The following is a 15079-nucleotide window of genomic DNA, read 5'->3' as shown; positions in this document are numbered from 1 at the left end:
GGAACCCGAGGTTTTATCTGGGATGATAATTAATTGGTATAGTTTGTGAGTATAATGTCATTAATAATTTGGACTTTTTTATACTACTAGGGTATCAAATAATCTTATGGTCCACATGACGGTAAGCAGGTATCGTAGCGGTTACAGCGTATCTTTGGGCACAGGCAACGCGCCCAGCACGTAACATCCCACTTTTGGGCATAGGCCTCATTCCCTATGTATATCACGCTGCTTCACTGGTTGGCGGATATGTTCCCTACTATGAGTAACGATCGCTATCAGCTATTTATGATAACAACAGGGACCGGCGGCTTAACGTGTTCTCCGAGGCATGGTGGGGAGACCCACAAGGACAGTCATCCAAACTAGAAAGAAATATTTGTACAAATACAAATATCCGTCCCGAGCGAGAATCGAACCCGCAAACCGTCGGTGTTTTAGGCGAATATTCGTACCACTATACCAGAGCCGTTGGACACAAGCGACACATAACAGATGTTACAAGCACGTTCCTGGCCCAACTCCCAAGTCTCCACAAGAGAAGTTTGTACTTGTAAAATCTAATATATAAAATTCTCGTGTCGCGGTGTTTGTTGTTAATCTCCTCCGAAACGGCTTGACCGATTCACATGAAATTTTGTGTGCATATCGGGTATGTCTGAGAATCGGCCAACATCTATTTTTCATTCCCCTAAGTTATGGGGGGGGGATTGAGAAGGTTAATAAAATATATGGCAAAACAACGTTTGCGGGGTCAGCTAGTCTATAATATAAAAATGAGTCGCTGAATGTGTTGCTAAGCACAAAACTCGAGAACGGTTGGACCGGTTTCGCTAATTCTTTTTTTTAAATATTCCTTGAAGTACGAGGATGGTTCTTACGGAGAAAAAAATTGTAAAAAAAAAATTTTTTAATTTCCTGAAAAAGTCTAAAAACAACACTTTTCTATACTCCTATACAAAAGATTTGTGATAATACTTAAAAGTCAATTTGAACTTTAATACCATACGATAAAGTTTGTGTTAGGCGATACGAAGTACCTTCTTCTTCTTCCTTCTTCTTATTTTATATTTCTAATAGCTGACCCGCCGGGTCAGCTAGTAGAAATATAAAATAAGAAGTTGAAAAGGAAGAAAAAGAAGAAACTTCGTTCCTGTAATACCGAGAGAAACAAGTCACAAAGACACATAAGTAAAACGCTGTTTACTTGTTCGTCACCACAAAGCCCCAATCTTAGACCCTCAGACTTTCACCTGTTTCGGTCTCTTTAGAATTCTTTACGTAGTGTAAAGTTAACATCAAGAGAGGACTTTCACAACTACTGTCGCGGTTTTTTAATAAGAAGTCCCAAAATTTTTACATCAACGGAATCCTATAATTATCTACGACATGGCGGCAAGTAATCGAACAAAACGGTGCATACACATAATATATACAAATAAATAAAATTGGAGTGTCTGTTTATATTATTAAAATAATAGCTTTTTACTAAATGCATATTGATGTATACACGGAAAATATACCAAAAAAACTTTTTTTAAAAATTTTGTCTGTCTGCCTGTCTGTCTGTTTGTTTCGACTAATCTCTGAAACGGCTGGACCGATTTTGATGGGAATTTCACTGGCAGATAGCTGATGTAATAAGGAGTAACTTGGGCTGCTTTTATTTTAGAAATTGAATTATTTCATAACTCTGCGAACCGAATAATAACTTTTTTGTTTTTTTGTACTAAAACACAGTTTATATATTATTATTTTTCAAAAGAGTAACTGCGGAGTTTCTTTCCGATTCTTCTCTGTAGAATCTATATTCCGAATCGGTGGTAGCTTTACTACTACAAATATAATAATTGATTTTTAAAAGATTTAATTTATAAAATGACGATTCGAATTCCACGCGAATGCAGTCGCGGGCACAGCTAATAATTAATATAAATAAATGTTGCAAGATCTTACATTGAGTTTCTATATAAAATACGAAGAAACTATTTCCCCGTTCTAATAATACATTAACTTAAATAGTGTCAATCCAAAATAATTTTGTTATTTTTTTTTTGAGAGAATCGAGTTCACCTCTCAGCTGAGTAAAAGTTAAAGCCTTAAAAGTACCACTTAACAATTCCGTTGTTTTTAACATTTTTCTCGGCTTCTCTAAGACAATAGCTTTTTAATTTGTAAGTTACAAAGGAGTTTGAAACACTTATTATGGCACGCCAAGTTTTTATACTCGTCTAAAAACTCAATGTAGGCGTTGGAAATAATAAAAAAGAGAATTCTCAGCGGTGTGTAATTGCTGTTGTTACATGGTTTTATAATAGAATATTGTGCGACTTCTTTAATAAAATTCTTTACATTTTCGTTTTTATTGTTTTAATAACAGTCGTTAAGAAGGTTGTTATGAAAACGTGTCTATAAACATTGTTTTATAAAATGTCCATTATAAAAGTTTCTACAGAGTAAACAAATTTGATTTCTATAGCTATTTTCTTGAATAATAATCAATAATAAAAATAATGAACTAAATATTGGTATGTGTAATATTCTAATTTGAGAAAGAAATACTAAGGAAGAAGAAGAGAGAAGATTGGAAAAGAAACGAGGAAACCTGATAAAAACGTCAGCGAGATTGAACAACAATGTAAAACAAGAATTTAATTTTTGGCCGCAAAATTAGAATAAGAAGGCGATCCATATACACAGTACACATACAGTGAACACAATTACAGATTAATAATAATTATATAATATATATAAATAGAATGATAAACCGACCGATCGGTTAGTCTTACCTGAACAGCGGGATTAGCGTTGAAGTAGGCGAAAAACGCGCCTGTGATCGCGAGTAGAACGATCGCGTTCACCGCGAGTTGAACCGCGCGGAACTTGTGGACTGAGCTCCCAGTGCTCGAGCTACGTTTGTCTCGGAACATCTATCAGAAAAACAAAACAATTTGCTACAATTATTCAGTCTTTTTTTTTATAAATAGGTCGGTCAGTCCCTTTTTTATAACTAGGTCGGCAAACAAGCGTACGACTCACCTGATGGTAAGTGATTACCGTAGCTTATTGACCAAGTAACAACACTAGAAACATCGCAAATGCGTTGCCGACCTATCCCCAATTCCCCTCAGAAGTTCTGGTCACCTTACTCATAAACAGGAACACAAAACTGCTCGAAAGCAGTATTATTCAGCTGTGATCTTATTTAAGGTCGAGGTACTACCCCAGTCGGACTGCTCCAGATTTTGAGCAGGAAATTTCCTGCTGTGCCCTACCTCAGCCATAAGTCTTATACATATACATCAGTGTTAAATTTTTCACGATCGCTATGAACACTTGATTCTGCGCGACTTGCCGCGATTTTTATCATGAATCCTCTGATATTTCGGGTGAAATGCCCATGGCGCTTGCAATGACACAGGAAGTCTCATAGAATCAAAAGTTAAACTCTTATAAATTAAAAAAAAATCCAGTGACTTTCGACACTTCACATAAAGGTGTAAAATATTATTAATGTCGAAAATCGCTGGTACGAAAAATTCGTTCTAATTTAGGTGTTGAGTCATCATCATCACAGCAGCCTTTCGCAGTCCACTACTGGACATAGGCCTCCACACGTTCACGGCAAAAATGGCGTGAAAATCCGCAGTTACTCTTTTGAAAAATAATATCATCATCATTACAGCCTTTACAGTCCACTACTGGACATAGCCCTAAAAAATAGCGTGAACTCATGTGTTTTGCCCATAGTCACCACGCTGGGCAGGCGGGTTTGGAGACCGCAGAGCTGGCTTTGTCGCACCGAAGACGCTGCTGCCCGTCTTTGACCTGTGTATTTCAAAGCTAGCAGTTGGATGGCTATCCCGCCATTGGTCGGCTTTTTAGGTTCCAAGGTAGTAGTGAAACTGTGTTATACGTTTGCGGGTGTTGAGTGAAGAAAACAATCGGCAAAAAACTCAATTATTATTAATAATTCAATGCCACTAAACCCACGTAATACATTATGACACCAACTGTAGTCATTGATTAATAATAAATTAACAGATACCAATTCAGTTAGTATCACATCACTAGCTCAGCTTTTTACTCTTTTTAACCGACTTCGAAAAAAAGAGGAAATTTTTGAATCGACTGTATTTGTGTGTTCATAACTTCTTACTGGTTGTACCGATTTTAGTGTACCCTTTTTTTGACGTGACAACGTCTAATAAATCGATGAACGCCGACCGCATGCACGAAAAAGGATGACTCATTGTAGCGTTACGCTAATTGACCCGTTACGCTTATTGTACGCTTGCGCCGCATCTTTCTTTCTTTCACTCTATTGGCCTATACGTCCGAAGAGATGTTATGACGTTGTCACGTTAAACTATCGTCTGTAAACCAACTTTACAGACAATCAATTTTTTTAATTGAAAGCTTGTTCTATAATCTCATTTACATTTGATCGAGTCTGACGAGTAATTTATGAGTTATCTCTACTAATGCGTATTTAATTGATAATTTTTTGGACTTCCTACGTTATATCACTCGTTGATATAATCTGAAGTTGTGTTTTTTTCGTTTGCAAACACAATTATTCAATCGTAAATATAGAAGATTACTATATAACACATATAATAGTCACAAAATTTTGGTATATACCTTAGTTTGTTTCAAATTGTTATAATACGGTACGGTATAGATATTATTTGATAATATGATATGCGACGTGGCGGCTTGTCCGGATAAGCTCTTGTGAGTTTTCGTAGCAGCAGCATGTTTTTTTGTATTTTTGAAGAAAAAGAAACTCCTGGAAAAATATCATCGTCTCTAAAGCTAAAATTTAATATGAAAGTTATAGGATTAAATAAAATTGTGACATTATCGTAACTATCCGTAAAACGTAGTCACAAACAATAAAAGCATTTCCCTGTCACGATTTCAATAGAAAAATCTTTAACATTGCTCGCTCCGATATGTGAAGACTCAGTGTGCTTGAACGCAAATATTCACCTGTTCGACAGATCAGATTGTCTTCCTCTTGGGTCTATTGAAATTCGGTCTAAGCTCTTTGCGAACTATCAATTGCTGTATTGAAAATTCTTTTCTTTTCGGCCTAGTTCTATACTATATCCGTGTATCGTGATTTCACCTTTGCAATATCTAATCCTGTTGAAATACCAAAAACCCAATTCTTGGTATTATCCTGACTTAATATAAATGGTTTAAAAGCAAACTGTCATTGGTATTTACAAATGATTTTATGCCTTATTTCTTATTTCATTAAACGGTTATTATAATTTAAACTCTTCTCCTATGGACTCAGAGCTCTAAACCCAACAGTGGGATGTTATATGTTGAATCAAAAACAATTACAAGCAATGTAAAAGTTTTCAAAGGTAACTGGTTATTTCAAAAAAAAAGTATGCTTTACACCACACGACTGAAGTAAAAACTCAGGAAACCTAACTTTCTCTCTTTTTATCTTCACTAACTTATATCTCCCTCTCAATTTTTTTTATGTCACTAGGTCGGCAAACAAGCGTACGGCTCACCTGATGGTAAGCAATTACCGTAGCTTATAGACGCCTGCAACACCAGAAGCATCGCAAGCGCGTTGCCGACCCAATCCCCCCAGGAGCTCTGGTCACCTTACTCACCAACAGGAACACAATACTGCTTGAAAACAGTATTATTTAGCTGTGATCTTCTGTAAGGTCGAGGTACTACCCCAGTCGGGCTGCTCCATATTTTGAGCAGGAAATTCCTGCTGTGCCCTACCTCAGTTATAATTTCCGTTCGCCTCCCCCAATCACACATTTCGTAACGCTCTCGTCAAGCATTCACCAGCTTACTACCCAAGTCAAGCGTGCGTAAAAAAGTTTTACTTCAAAAACTATTCACAAAAACGAACAAAAAAAAATCTTAACATTAAAAATCCAAACAGATATGTGTGAGATAAATCCATAAATAGCGGGAATAAGTAGTTTTAAAGAATTTTCTTTTCATTATAATTTATTTAATAGATCGGAATGAAGTTTTATCGTTTGAGCTGACTCACAATAAATTAGGAACGTTTCAACACGTTCCGATCTGATTAAAAGAGGTTTGAAGGTTCATTAAGATAAAAAAAAAATGAGAATTGAAAATTGTAGAAATTTTCAACTGAAGTAATTTCTTAAGTTTTTACATGATTGTGATATAACTTTGTTAGAACGTTAAACTATTAACTGCTTTGGTACTTTGATTGGAGATTGTACCATGATGCTGTTATGGCAAGATGTTCGTAAAACGATTGTGGTAAACATTAAAAAAATTAAAAGTCAGAGACTAAAACTTTATATAATATTTTAAAAGTCATTTAAAAAAAGAATATGTATATAGTAGAACAAGCCAAAAAAAATATTTGCACTTTTTATAACAACTTTTAATAGGAATATCAAACTGTTAGGGAATTCCTATTCCTTTTTCGAATCCATTTAAATGTCATTCCAGATTTCAAAAAAAGAACCATCATCTGTTCGACCTTTGTGACCATAGATTAAAAAAAATTAAAAACGTATACGTAATACCTTCTGCCGGACGCTGCCGACGCTGATGAATCGAACGCTTTTGTAAGCTTTAATAATAGATAGGAAGTCCTTCTACGAGCACTTCGCACGAGCTTCGTTCACTGACCGAAGCGTCTCTTTAAGCTAAGTGCTGTTAAATGTCCGTTTTTGATAACGATTCGTTATTTAAAACACCATTTTGCTTTGCAAAGCCTCGTATGAATTTAAATATTTAAATAGTTTCAGAAATGACTACTATATGTAATGGATATCTAAGCTTTGAGTTTAAAATAACTTTTTTTCACTTAGTACTATATAGGGCTGCAGTTGTATGCGTTAGCATCATATAATACAATTAGCCATGCTGATTATGTACATCGTAATCTAGAAGATGATTCACTCTTATTTTGAAATTACTGATAGTGGAACTGACAGAAGAAGACAGAAGTTCCAAAGCATTACAAACTAAAATTGCTTAAAAAAAACAATTGTGCTTTAACCACACGACTGAAGTAAAACTTCCTTACCAATAGGCTATGAGAGGAAGAGAGAAAGAAAACGTGTACGCGCACCTCTCTCTTGCTCCGTTTTTCTTGCCCGATCACACTTTTCGTAACGCTCTCGTCACGCATTCACTAGCTTACTCCCCAAGTCAAGAAGTTTTACTTTAAAAATAATAACAAATTAATTTATTTAATTACGATTCAAAGTGCTTTTGAATTGTTATTTTAGAAATTAAAATTATTTTCATCTCTAATAAATGAATGTCTTATGCTGTGTGGTTACGGCATCAAAGAATATAGCCACCCCCTCTCTTCCCATGGGTATCGTAAGAGGCGACTAAGTGATAAATAAAGTGGACTGCGAAAGGCTGCTGTGATGATGATGAATAAATGAATAGTTAATGCGAACCTACCAATGATTCGGAATGTAGGTTTTGCAGCGAGGAATCGGCAAGAAACTTCGCCGTTACACTAATTGATGTAATCAAAAATCGAATGTTTAACGTCTTTTTTTTACATAACTGGGTCGGCAGACAATTTTACGGTTCACCTGATGGTAAGCGATTACCGTAGCTTATAGACGTCTGCAGCACCAGAAGAATTGCAGGCGCGTTGCGCTATCCCGAATTCCTCCCAGGAGCTCTGGTCACCTTACTCACCAACAGGAACACAAAACTGCTTGAAAGCGGTATTTTTTAGCTGTGATCTTCTGCAAGGTCGAGGTACTACCCCAGTCGGGGTAGGGGTCAATATTTTGAGCAGGTAATTTTCTGCTGTGTCCTACCTCAGTAATTTTTAAATTATTAAATTAACTACTAATAAATTAATTACGTCTACTTAGAACCATTTAAGGGTACAAATATGATTACGATGATCAATAGAATCAAGCAGTCGATTATTTCCATCAATAAAATGTTAAATGACATAGTTATTAGCCTCCATTACAATATATTTTTTCTCGTAATTTTATTCCAACAATGACTGTCTCGGTAATTCTTACTCGTATTTTTCGGAAAAAAAAAATACAATTTACATTCAGATAACAAAGAATTCAAAGCCAAATCCGCAGCCATTCATTCCTCACCCGGTCAACGTTACAACCCCGATGGAACCTATTTAATTATGGCAAATTGACCTCTAAGGTTTTAAACATAAGAGCGATAATCGCATCGAGATGTAAAGCTTTTCAGAATTGTGTGACATGATATACGTGGGAATAAGGTCTTATTTTATTTTTAAAAGAGACTTCGTAATTTACTTTATTTTTAGAGTTTCGTGTTACCGTTATTGTTAACCGACTTCCAAAAAAGGAGGAGGTTCTCAATTCGACTGTATTTTTTTTTATGTATGTTACATCAGAACTTTTGACTGGGTAGACCGATTTCGACAAATTTTCTTTTAATCGAAAAGTGGTTTGTGCCAATTGGTCCCATTTAAAATTATTTGAGATCTAACAGTACTTTTCGAGTTATATCTAATAATGCGTTTTTACTTGACGCTTTTTTCGTCGACCTACGTTGTACTATACCGCATAACTTTCTGCTGGATGTACCGATTTTGATAATTCTTTCTTTGTTGGAAAGGCGATATCCTTAGTTTGGTACCATGATAAAGAAACCAGGATCTGATGATGGGATCCCAGAGAAATCGAGGGAAACTCTCGAAAATCCGCAATAACTTTTTACTGGGTGTACCGATTTTGATAATTTCTAATTTAATCGAAAGCTGATGTTTATCATGTGGTCACATATGAATTTTATCGAGATCTGATAACCACTTTTTGAGTAATCTTTGATAACGCGTAGTTGCTTGACTATTTTTTCGTCGATCTACGTTTGTCGATGTAATTGAAGTCGGTTTTTTTTTTCGTTTGCGAGCAAACAATTATTTTAAATATAAGATAGGATCAAATGCCGTGATTTTTACACACATCGACAATTCGAGTGATGTATGAAAATGAATCGTGGAGTTTGTTAGTGTGTACAGTTGACGACGCGTTGGCGCAACGGTCACAGCACTGGTTTGTGGCTGCGCTGGCAGTTGCGGGTTCGATCCTCGCACATGACAAACATTTATATTAGTCATACAGATGTTTGCCATGGTCTGGGTTTTTATGCAGCCCCTGTGGTTCTCCCCACCGTGCCTTGGAGAGCGTGTTAAGTCGTTGGTCCCGGTTGTTATCATGTACACCTGATAGCAATCGTTACTCATAGTAGGTAATATATCCGCCAACCCGCATTGAAGCAGCGTGGTGGATTAAGTTCTGCTCCTTTTCCTACACGGGGAAAGAAGCCTATGCCCAACAGTGGGATATTACAGGCTGAAGCGGATTACAGTTGCTTTGTCCTTTGAATCTTGGTGATGAAAGTTTTTATGTATCTATGTGTATTTAAAAAGTCTTAGTAAATCTCTTAGTCATGTAAATAAATGGCGTACAATTTCATTTCAACCTATTGCAGTCCATTACTGGACATAGGCCTCCACAAGTTCGCGCCGAAAAATGGCGCGTACTCGTGTGTGTTGCCCATAGTCACCACGCTGGGCAAGTGGGTTGGTGACCGTATACTTTATTATGCACTAAAATAAATTATATAAACAAACTTTTCAAAAGACTTCCGAAGTCAGTATTAACAGCGATTTCTTTCACCTTTGGACGCAGTAGTAGCGGCGGAAAGAGTACGAATTTTAATTTTGTTATCAACTAATTTTTAATATGATGATGATGATGATCTGGCGATTTTGTTTATGGTTACTTTTGCTTTAATTTTTTCGAGACTAAAATAGAAGTTATGGTTACATTGGGTACCTAATTTTTTTCTGGAATTCAGAAAAGTTTCTTGGAGACAAACATGAAAGTCAAAACTGAATCAGAAAAAAGAACAAGTTCAGTAAATTCAAAACACTCTTCTAAAACAAAGCTGATTTTTATTTAATAAAAAGAAAACAAAAACAGACGAAACCGTGCGAGATGATTATAATATTGTTATCGCGGTAAGTCCTTCTGATATTAAGATAACAACGGAATAAATTGCAAAAGTTTTAAATATACAATTCTTCAGACGCCTAAATACCAATTTCTATATTTCCAACTTAAGATATTAAACTTTTGTGCAAAGTTTAATACCGCTGGGGGGATGAATAAAAAATAATAATATTGTCATGATGACAGACGTAGAATGAAAAAAATTAAAATTATTAATTTTGTCAAATTTTGGAATCGGGGTCATTGGAAAAATACTTTTGTAGAATATATATATATATATATATATATATATATATATATATATATATATATTCTTGTTGGTGTTTTGATGGATGGAGAAAAAATACATCTCAACTGTGATCAAATGTTTTATAAAACAAAAACTATGAACTGCATAGGAATTAACAATGATTAAATGATTAACGTGAATGGTGTAGATGATTACAAGTGACTGGATTTTTATCTAATTATTTATTTATTTATTTTTAATATTTTTTACGCGAATTTGACTCATCGCAATGAAACAACTTTTGACGTTCAATGACGTTTCGGATACTTTGGTTACTGTTTTTTTTTTGTACTAAATTCAAAAACGACCATTATTTTATGTGAAATTAAATCTTAATATATATAAATCTCGTGTCACAATGTTTGTCCTCAATGAACTCCTAAACCACTTAACCGATTATAATAAAATTCGCACACCATGTGCAGTTCGATCCAACTTAAAAGATAGGCTATATTTTATTTTGATGTATTATGTTATTATTATATTTCAGAAAAAAATAAGGTGATACGAAGTTCGCCAGGTCAGCTAGTATTCTATAAAAAATTAAATAATAAAAGTCTTTATATCATAAAGCTAGATCAGGAACTTTGAAGATATCAAAAAATTGTCTAAGCGACCCTTTTCCTTTGCGGTCCAGTTTAAATATAACGTTATATACTTAACGAAATTACCTTGAAAAACGTTAATTAACCACTAAGAAGTTGAATAAACCAAGCTCTCTGTAGAACTGTCACAAAGGTCGACATTTCCTCGAAACCATCTTGATATAATTTATTAAGACTTTGAAGATTTAATGAATAGCTTAAGGGTCTTAGTTATATACAAATATTACTGTATTTATTATGTACGTAATAACATTTTGTATTTTGTCTGCAGTGTTTGAGTGTGGTCGTGAACCTAAACGTAGATGTGAAACTTAAATCTTCATATACCTTCATCTCCTTATTTTTAAAACAATGTATGTACCTCTATTTTATGCGGTCTAAATTCATCTACACATATAATAAAATGGTAGGAAAGTCAAAACTGTACATTGAAAATTTTTTTAAAAAGAATACTTGGGTTGTGATTTACAATCGATACCGAAGCCAAAAATATAGTTTTTAGAATTTTTGTCTGTTTGTTTGTTACCTGTATGTATGTCCGGGATAAACTCAAAAAGTACTTTTATTTACTTCAAATTTGGCACGAATGTTACTAAGAAGTCGAGTCTACATATAGGCTACATATTATCACAATATTTTAACCAATAAATTAATCAGAGAAAAATACTCAGAAGATCACTGTTTTTACTGCTTTTAGAAGAAACTATTATGTACTTAGTTTGAACAAAAAAACGTTATCAAAAGAAGATGTTAGTTAATGAATAAAATAAAATGGAAAACAACATAAAATAAAGCGTGAAAAATATTCACAAATAGTTGAATTCCAATACTTCGAAAACACAATGAAAATTAAATTACCCGAGTCGCAGCATGGAGTCAATAAAATGGATTCAAATAATGAAAACGAACCAGCGAACAATAACAACAGCGAAAAAACGAAATTGCTGTTACAAAAATACACAAATGAATCAACCATTCAATATCATTCGTAAGTCATTCAATCATTAAACACTACTAAACGAATGATTTCAATAATGTCTTTTAATATCGAAACGTATGAAAACTCGCGATAAAACAACTGATAAATCCACAATTTCAATTCGGTCGGTTGAAATCGAGCTCGTGATCAAATTAAGTGCAATTCGCAGAAAGTGCTTTCAAGTGTGAAATAAAATATTTTGTCGACTGCTAGTATTGTTTATTTACAGTAAATTTTTATCTGTAGAAAGAAATTTGGTCGAATGCTATCAATACACAATTATAAGTACTTCTTTTCCGTGTAGGTTTAAACTTTTTTTTTTTGGAATTTTCGCGGAATTTATTGGAAAATTTTATCAAAAAAATTGTATCACGATCTTTTAAATTTCAATACTATTTATTGACAAAATTTTTTATCGATAATTTTTGTTATGTAATAAAGAATTCGTTAAAATTTTAATAATAATACAAATTGACTTCGCAACCTATTTACCTTGTTCGTTGTATTTTGAATATAATCGTTTTTTCTTTTTTTTAAGTTATCAACATTTTGACGTGAGAGCGTCTAATAAATCGATGAACGCCGGTGGCATGTACGAAAAAGAATGACTCATTGCGTTACGCTCACTGTCCCGTTACGCTCAGTAATAGTCACTATCAGTGATAGTATATGGAATATGCGCAACATCTATCTATATTCCATATACTATCACTCGATTGGCCTACACGTCCGAGATGTTTAGTTATGACGTTGTCACGTTAAACTATCGTCCATAAACCAACTTTACAGATAATTTTTTATAAAAACATAAACAAAAATTAGAAAACAGACAATCTGGGGGCACGGTAGTGCCCCCGCCAAGACGAGACAAAAAAAAAAAAAAACGAAAAGCACTACCTATCTTTTCTCGAAGCGCTTCGTCGTTTTTTTGAAACCTCATCACTTGGGTTTGGATTATACCAGATAAACAAAATTCTGGGGATATGATGTCAATAGCGGATTTATAAAACATATAAAGTTTCAATTGCATAGCTCTTATACTTTAGATTTTATTGATACCTAAAAAACCCCGATTTCGTCACTCACTGATGATCATCAAAATTCATAGAGTACTTCCTGAAGTCCCAGAAAGCTGAAATTTGGTATGTAAGCTAGTATTAGTACACAAGCAACAAAAAAATTCTAAAACTTGGAACTTTTACCCCCCCAACCCCTTAAACTAGGAGATGGAAGTTTGTATGAGACTTCCGCAAATTTTGATGCTAGAGGTCTGAAAATTAATATAGGGACTCCTTGTTATTAATAATAATAATAAAATATATAAAAAATAAAATCGGTTATTAGTTTATGTCGAAAATTTACATTTTGTAATTTTGCTATTTAAGTTTTGGCGGAGGTCACTGTTTGCATATCAGTTCAACATAAAATCAAAAACAGCGTGCTTAAACCGAATATTGTGAAGATTGGATGATATTTATGGTATAAAATGTGTCGGAGCTAAAATGCAGCTATAATATTGTCATAAGCAACTTACAAAAAGAAGTGAAATCCCACCAAAAACATTTTCATGTAAAATGTTGCCAAGACGAGATCATATGGCTCGCACTGTCAAAAAGTTATCAGATCTCATGTAGAGCCAAGCTTCTAACTCTACACGCCCTAACTCTGCAAACCCTAACTTTACAAACTTTACACCTTAGTCAAAATATGTGGCTTGGCCGTTTCGTTACTACCGGCTGCCGATGTTGTAGATGACGACTTTCCTGTCTCATTTATATATATGTATATTTTCTTTTTATTTTTTATTATATGTATATCAATTATTCTTCTTCTTTTTATTTTTTCTTTAATAGAACTATTGTATAACAGAAAAGTAATAAACAGTGAATAAATTTTTCACCTTACGCCCACGCGACGGTAGCGAAACGGCCAAGCCACATATTTTGACTAAGGTGTAGAGTTTGTAAAGTTAGGGTTTGCAGAGTTAGGGCGTGTAGAGTTAGAAGCTTGGCTCTACATGAGATCTGATAACTTTTTGACAGTGCGAGCCATATGATCTCGTCTTGGCAACATTTTACATGAAAATGTTTTTGGTGGGATTTTGTTTTACGACAAAGCATAAGAAACGTATCCACATTTTTATGCACTTAGTTTCTCAAACATTCAGGTTTAAAACAATAGCAGGATAGCTTATTATTAAAATACAGTAAATTGAAATGTTAAATATTAGACAGTTTAAGAGAAATAAACGTCTTCTTCTATTTATTCGTGACTCCTGTCATGAAATGAATCCGTGAAATCCGAATGTCGTGAAATAATAATGCAATTGTGCGATGACAAATGACCCCATTTTATTATCCGGTAGAGACTTGAATCGTATAAATATATCCGGTTACCCGGCTGCCACGTGTATCGAACTAGGAGACTACTGCTGAAACTTCATGAGTTGAATCGCTGGTTAACTTTTGCTTACCTAATTTTAGGTTTTAAATGGCTTCGCTGTTGAATTTCATTTTTCTATTATAATTTGATGCACAGTTTTGGTCGTGCTACAAATATACAGAATAGAAACGACGATACTTTAACTTAATCACATATATTGCTGTGTGGTTACGGCATTAAGAATATAGACACCCCCTCTCTTCCCATGGGTATCGTAAGAGGCGGCTAAGGGATAACACAGTTCCACTACCGTCTTGAAACTTAAAAAGCCGACCGATGCATGGCGGTATAACCATCCAATTACTGGTTTTGAAATACACAGGCCGAAGACGGGCAGCAGCGTCTTCGGTGCGATAAAGCCAGCTCTGCGGTCACCAACCCGCCTGCGCTGTAACTATGGGCCAAACACATGGGTTCACTCCATTTTTAGCGCGGACTTGTGGAGGCCTATGTCCAGCAATGGACTATATTGGGCTGAAGTGACATATATTGCATACCCATGCAATCTAGTTTCGAAAAATCATTCAATTACGATTAAAAACAGTACTCTAGCACAAGCTTAATGAAGTAGAATAGAGTAAGTTCTTCTCGCAATTGGTTACATTTTTGTTCCTTGTGTTTTATGAACGATTTTGAGAGGAATGATGTTATTTTTATTTTTTATATATTCAATGTCCCTACGGCTAAAACAATTATCATACTCAGCGAACAAAGCCTGTAACTGAGTATAAATTTCTTATCATAG

At 34.6% G+C, this 15079-nt stretch overlaps 1 protein-coding gene across 1 annotated transcript in view; it reads right to left on the bottom strand.

Annotated features, from left to right (window-relative positions):
* LOC123654711 (atrial natriuretic peptide-converting enzyme) overlaps window positions 1-15079 on the bottom strand; it is a 124279-nt gene that overhangs the window by 55200 nt on the left and 54000 nt on the right. The window contains exon 5 of the mRNA XM_045590598.1: window positions 2790-2930. Within this exon, the coding sequence (XP_045446554.1) occupies window positions 2790-2930 (141 nt within the window). The remainder of the gene's footprint in view (window positions 1-2789; window positions 2931-15079) is intronic.

The sequence above is a fragment of the Melitaea cinxia genome, chromosome 1 (genome assembly GCF_905220565.1).
Source record: "Melitaea cinxia chromosome 1, ilMelCinx1.1, whole genome shotgun sequence".
In the NCBI taxonomy this organism is placed as follows: domain Eukaryota; kingdom Metazoa; phylum Arthropoda; class Insecta; order Lepidoptera; family Nymphalidae; genus Melitaea; species Melitaea cinxia.
This window is presented reverse-complemented; position numbering and strand designations above follow the sequence as displayed.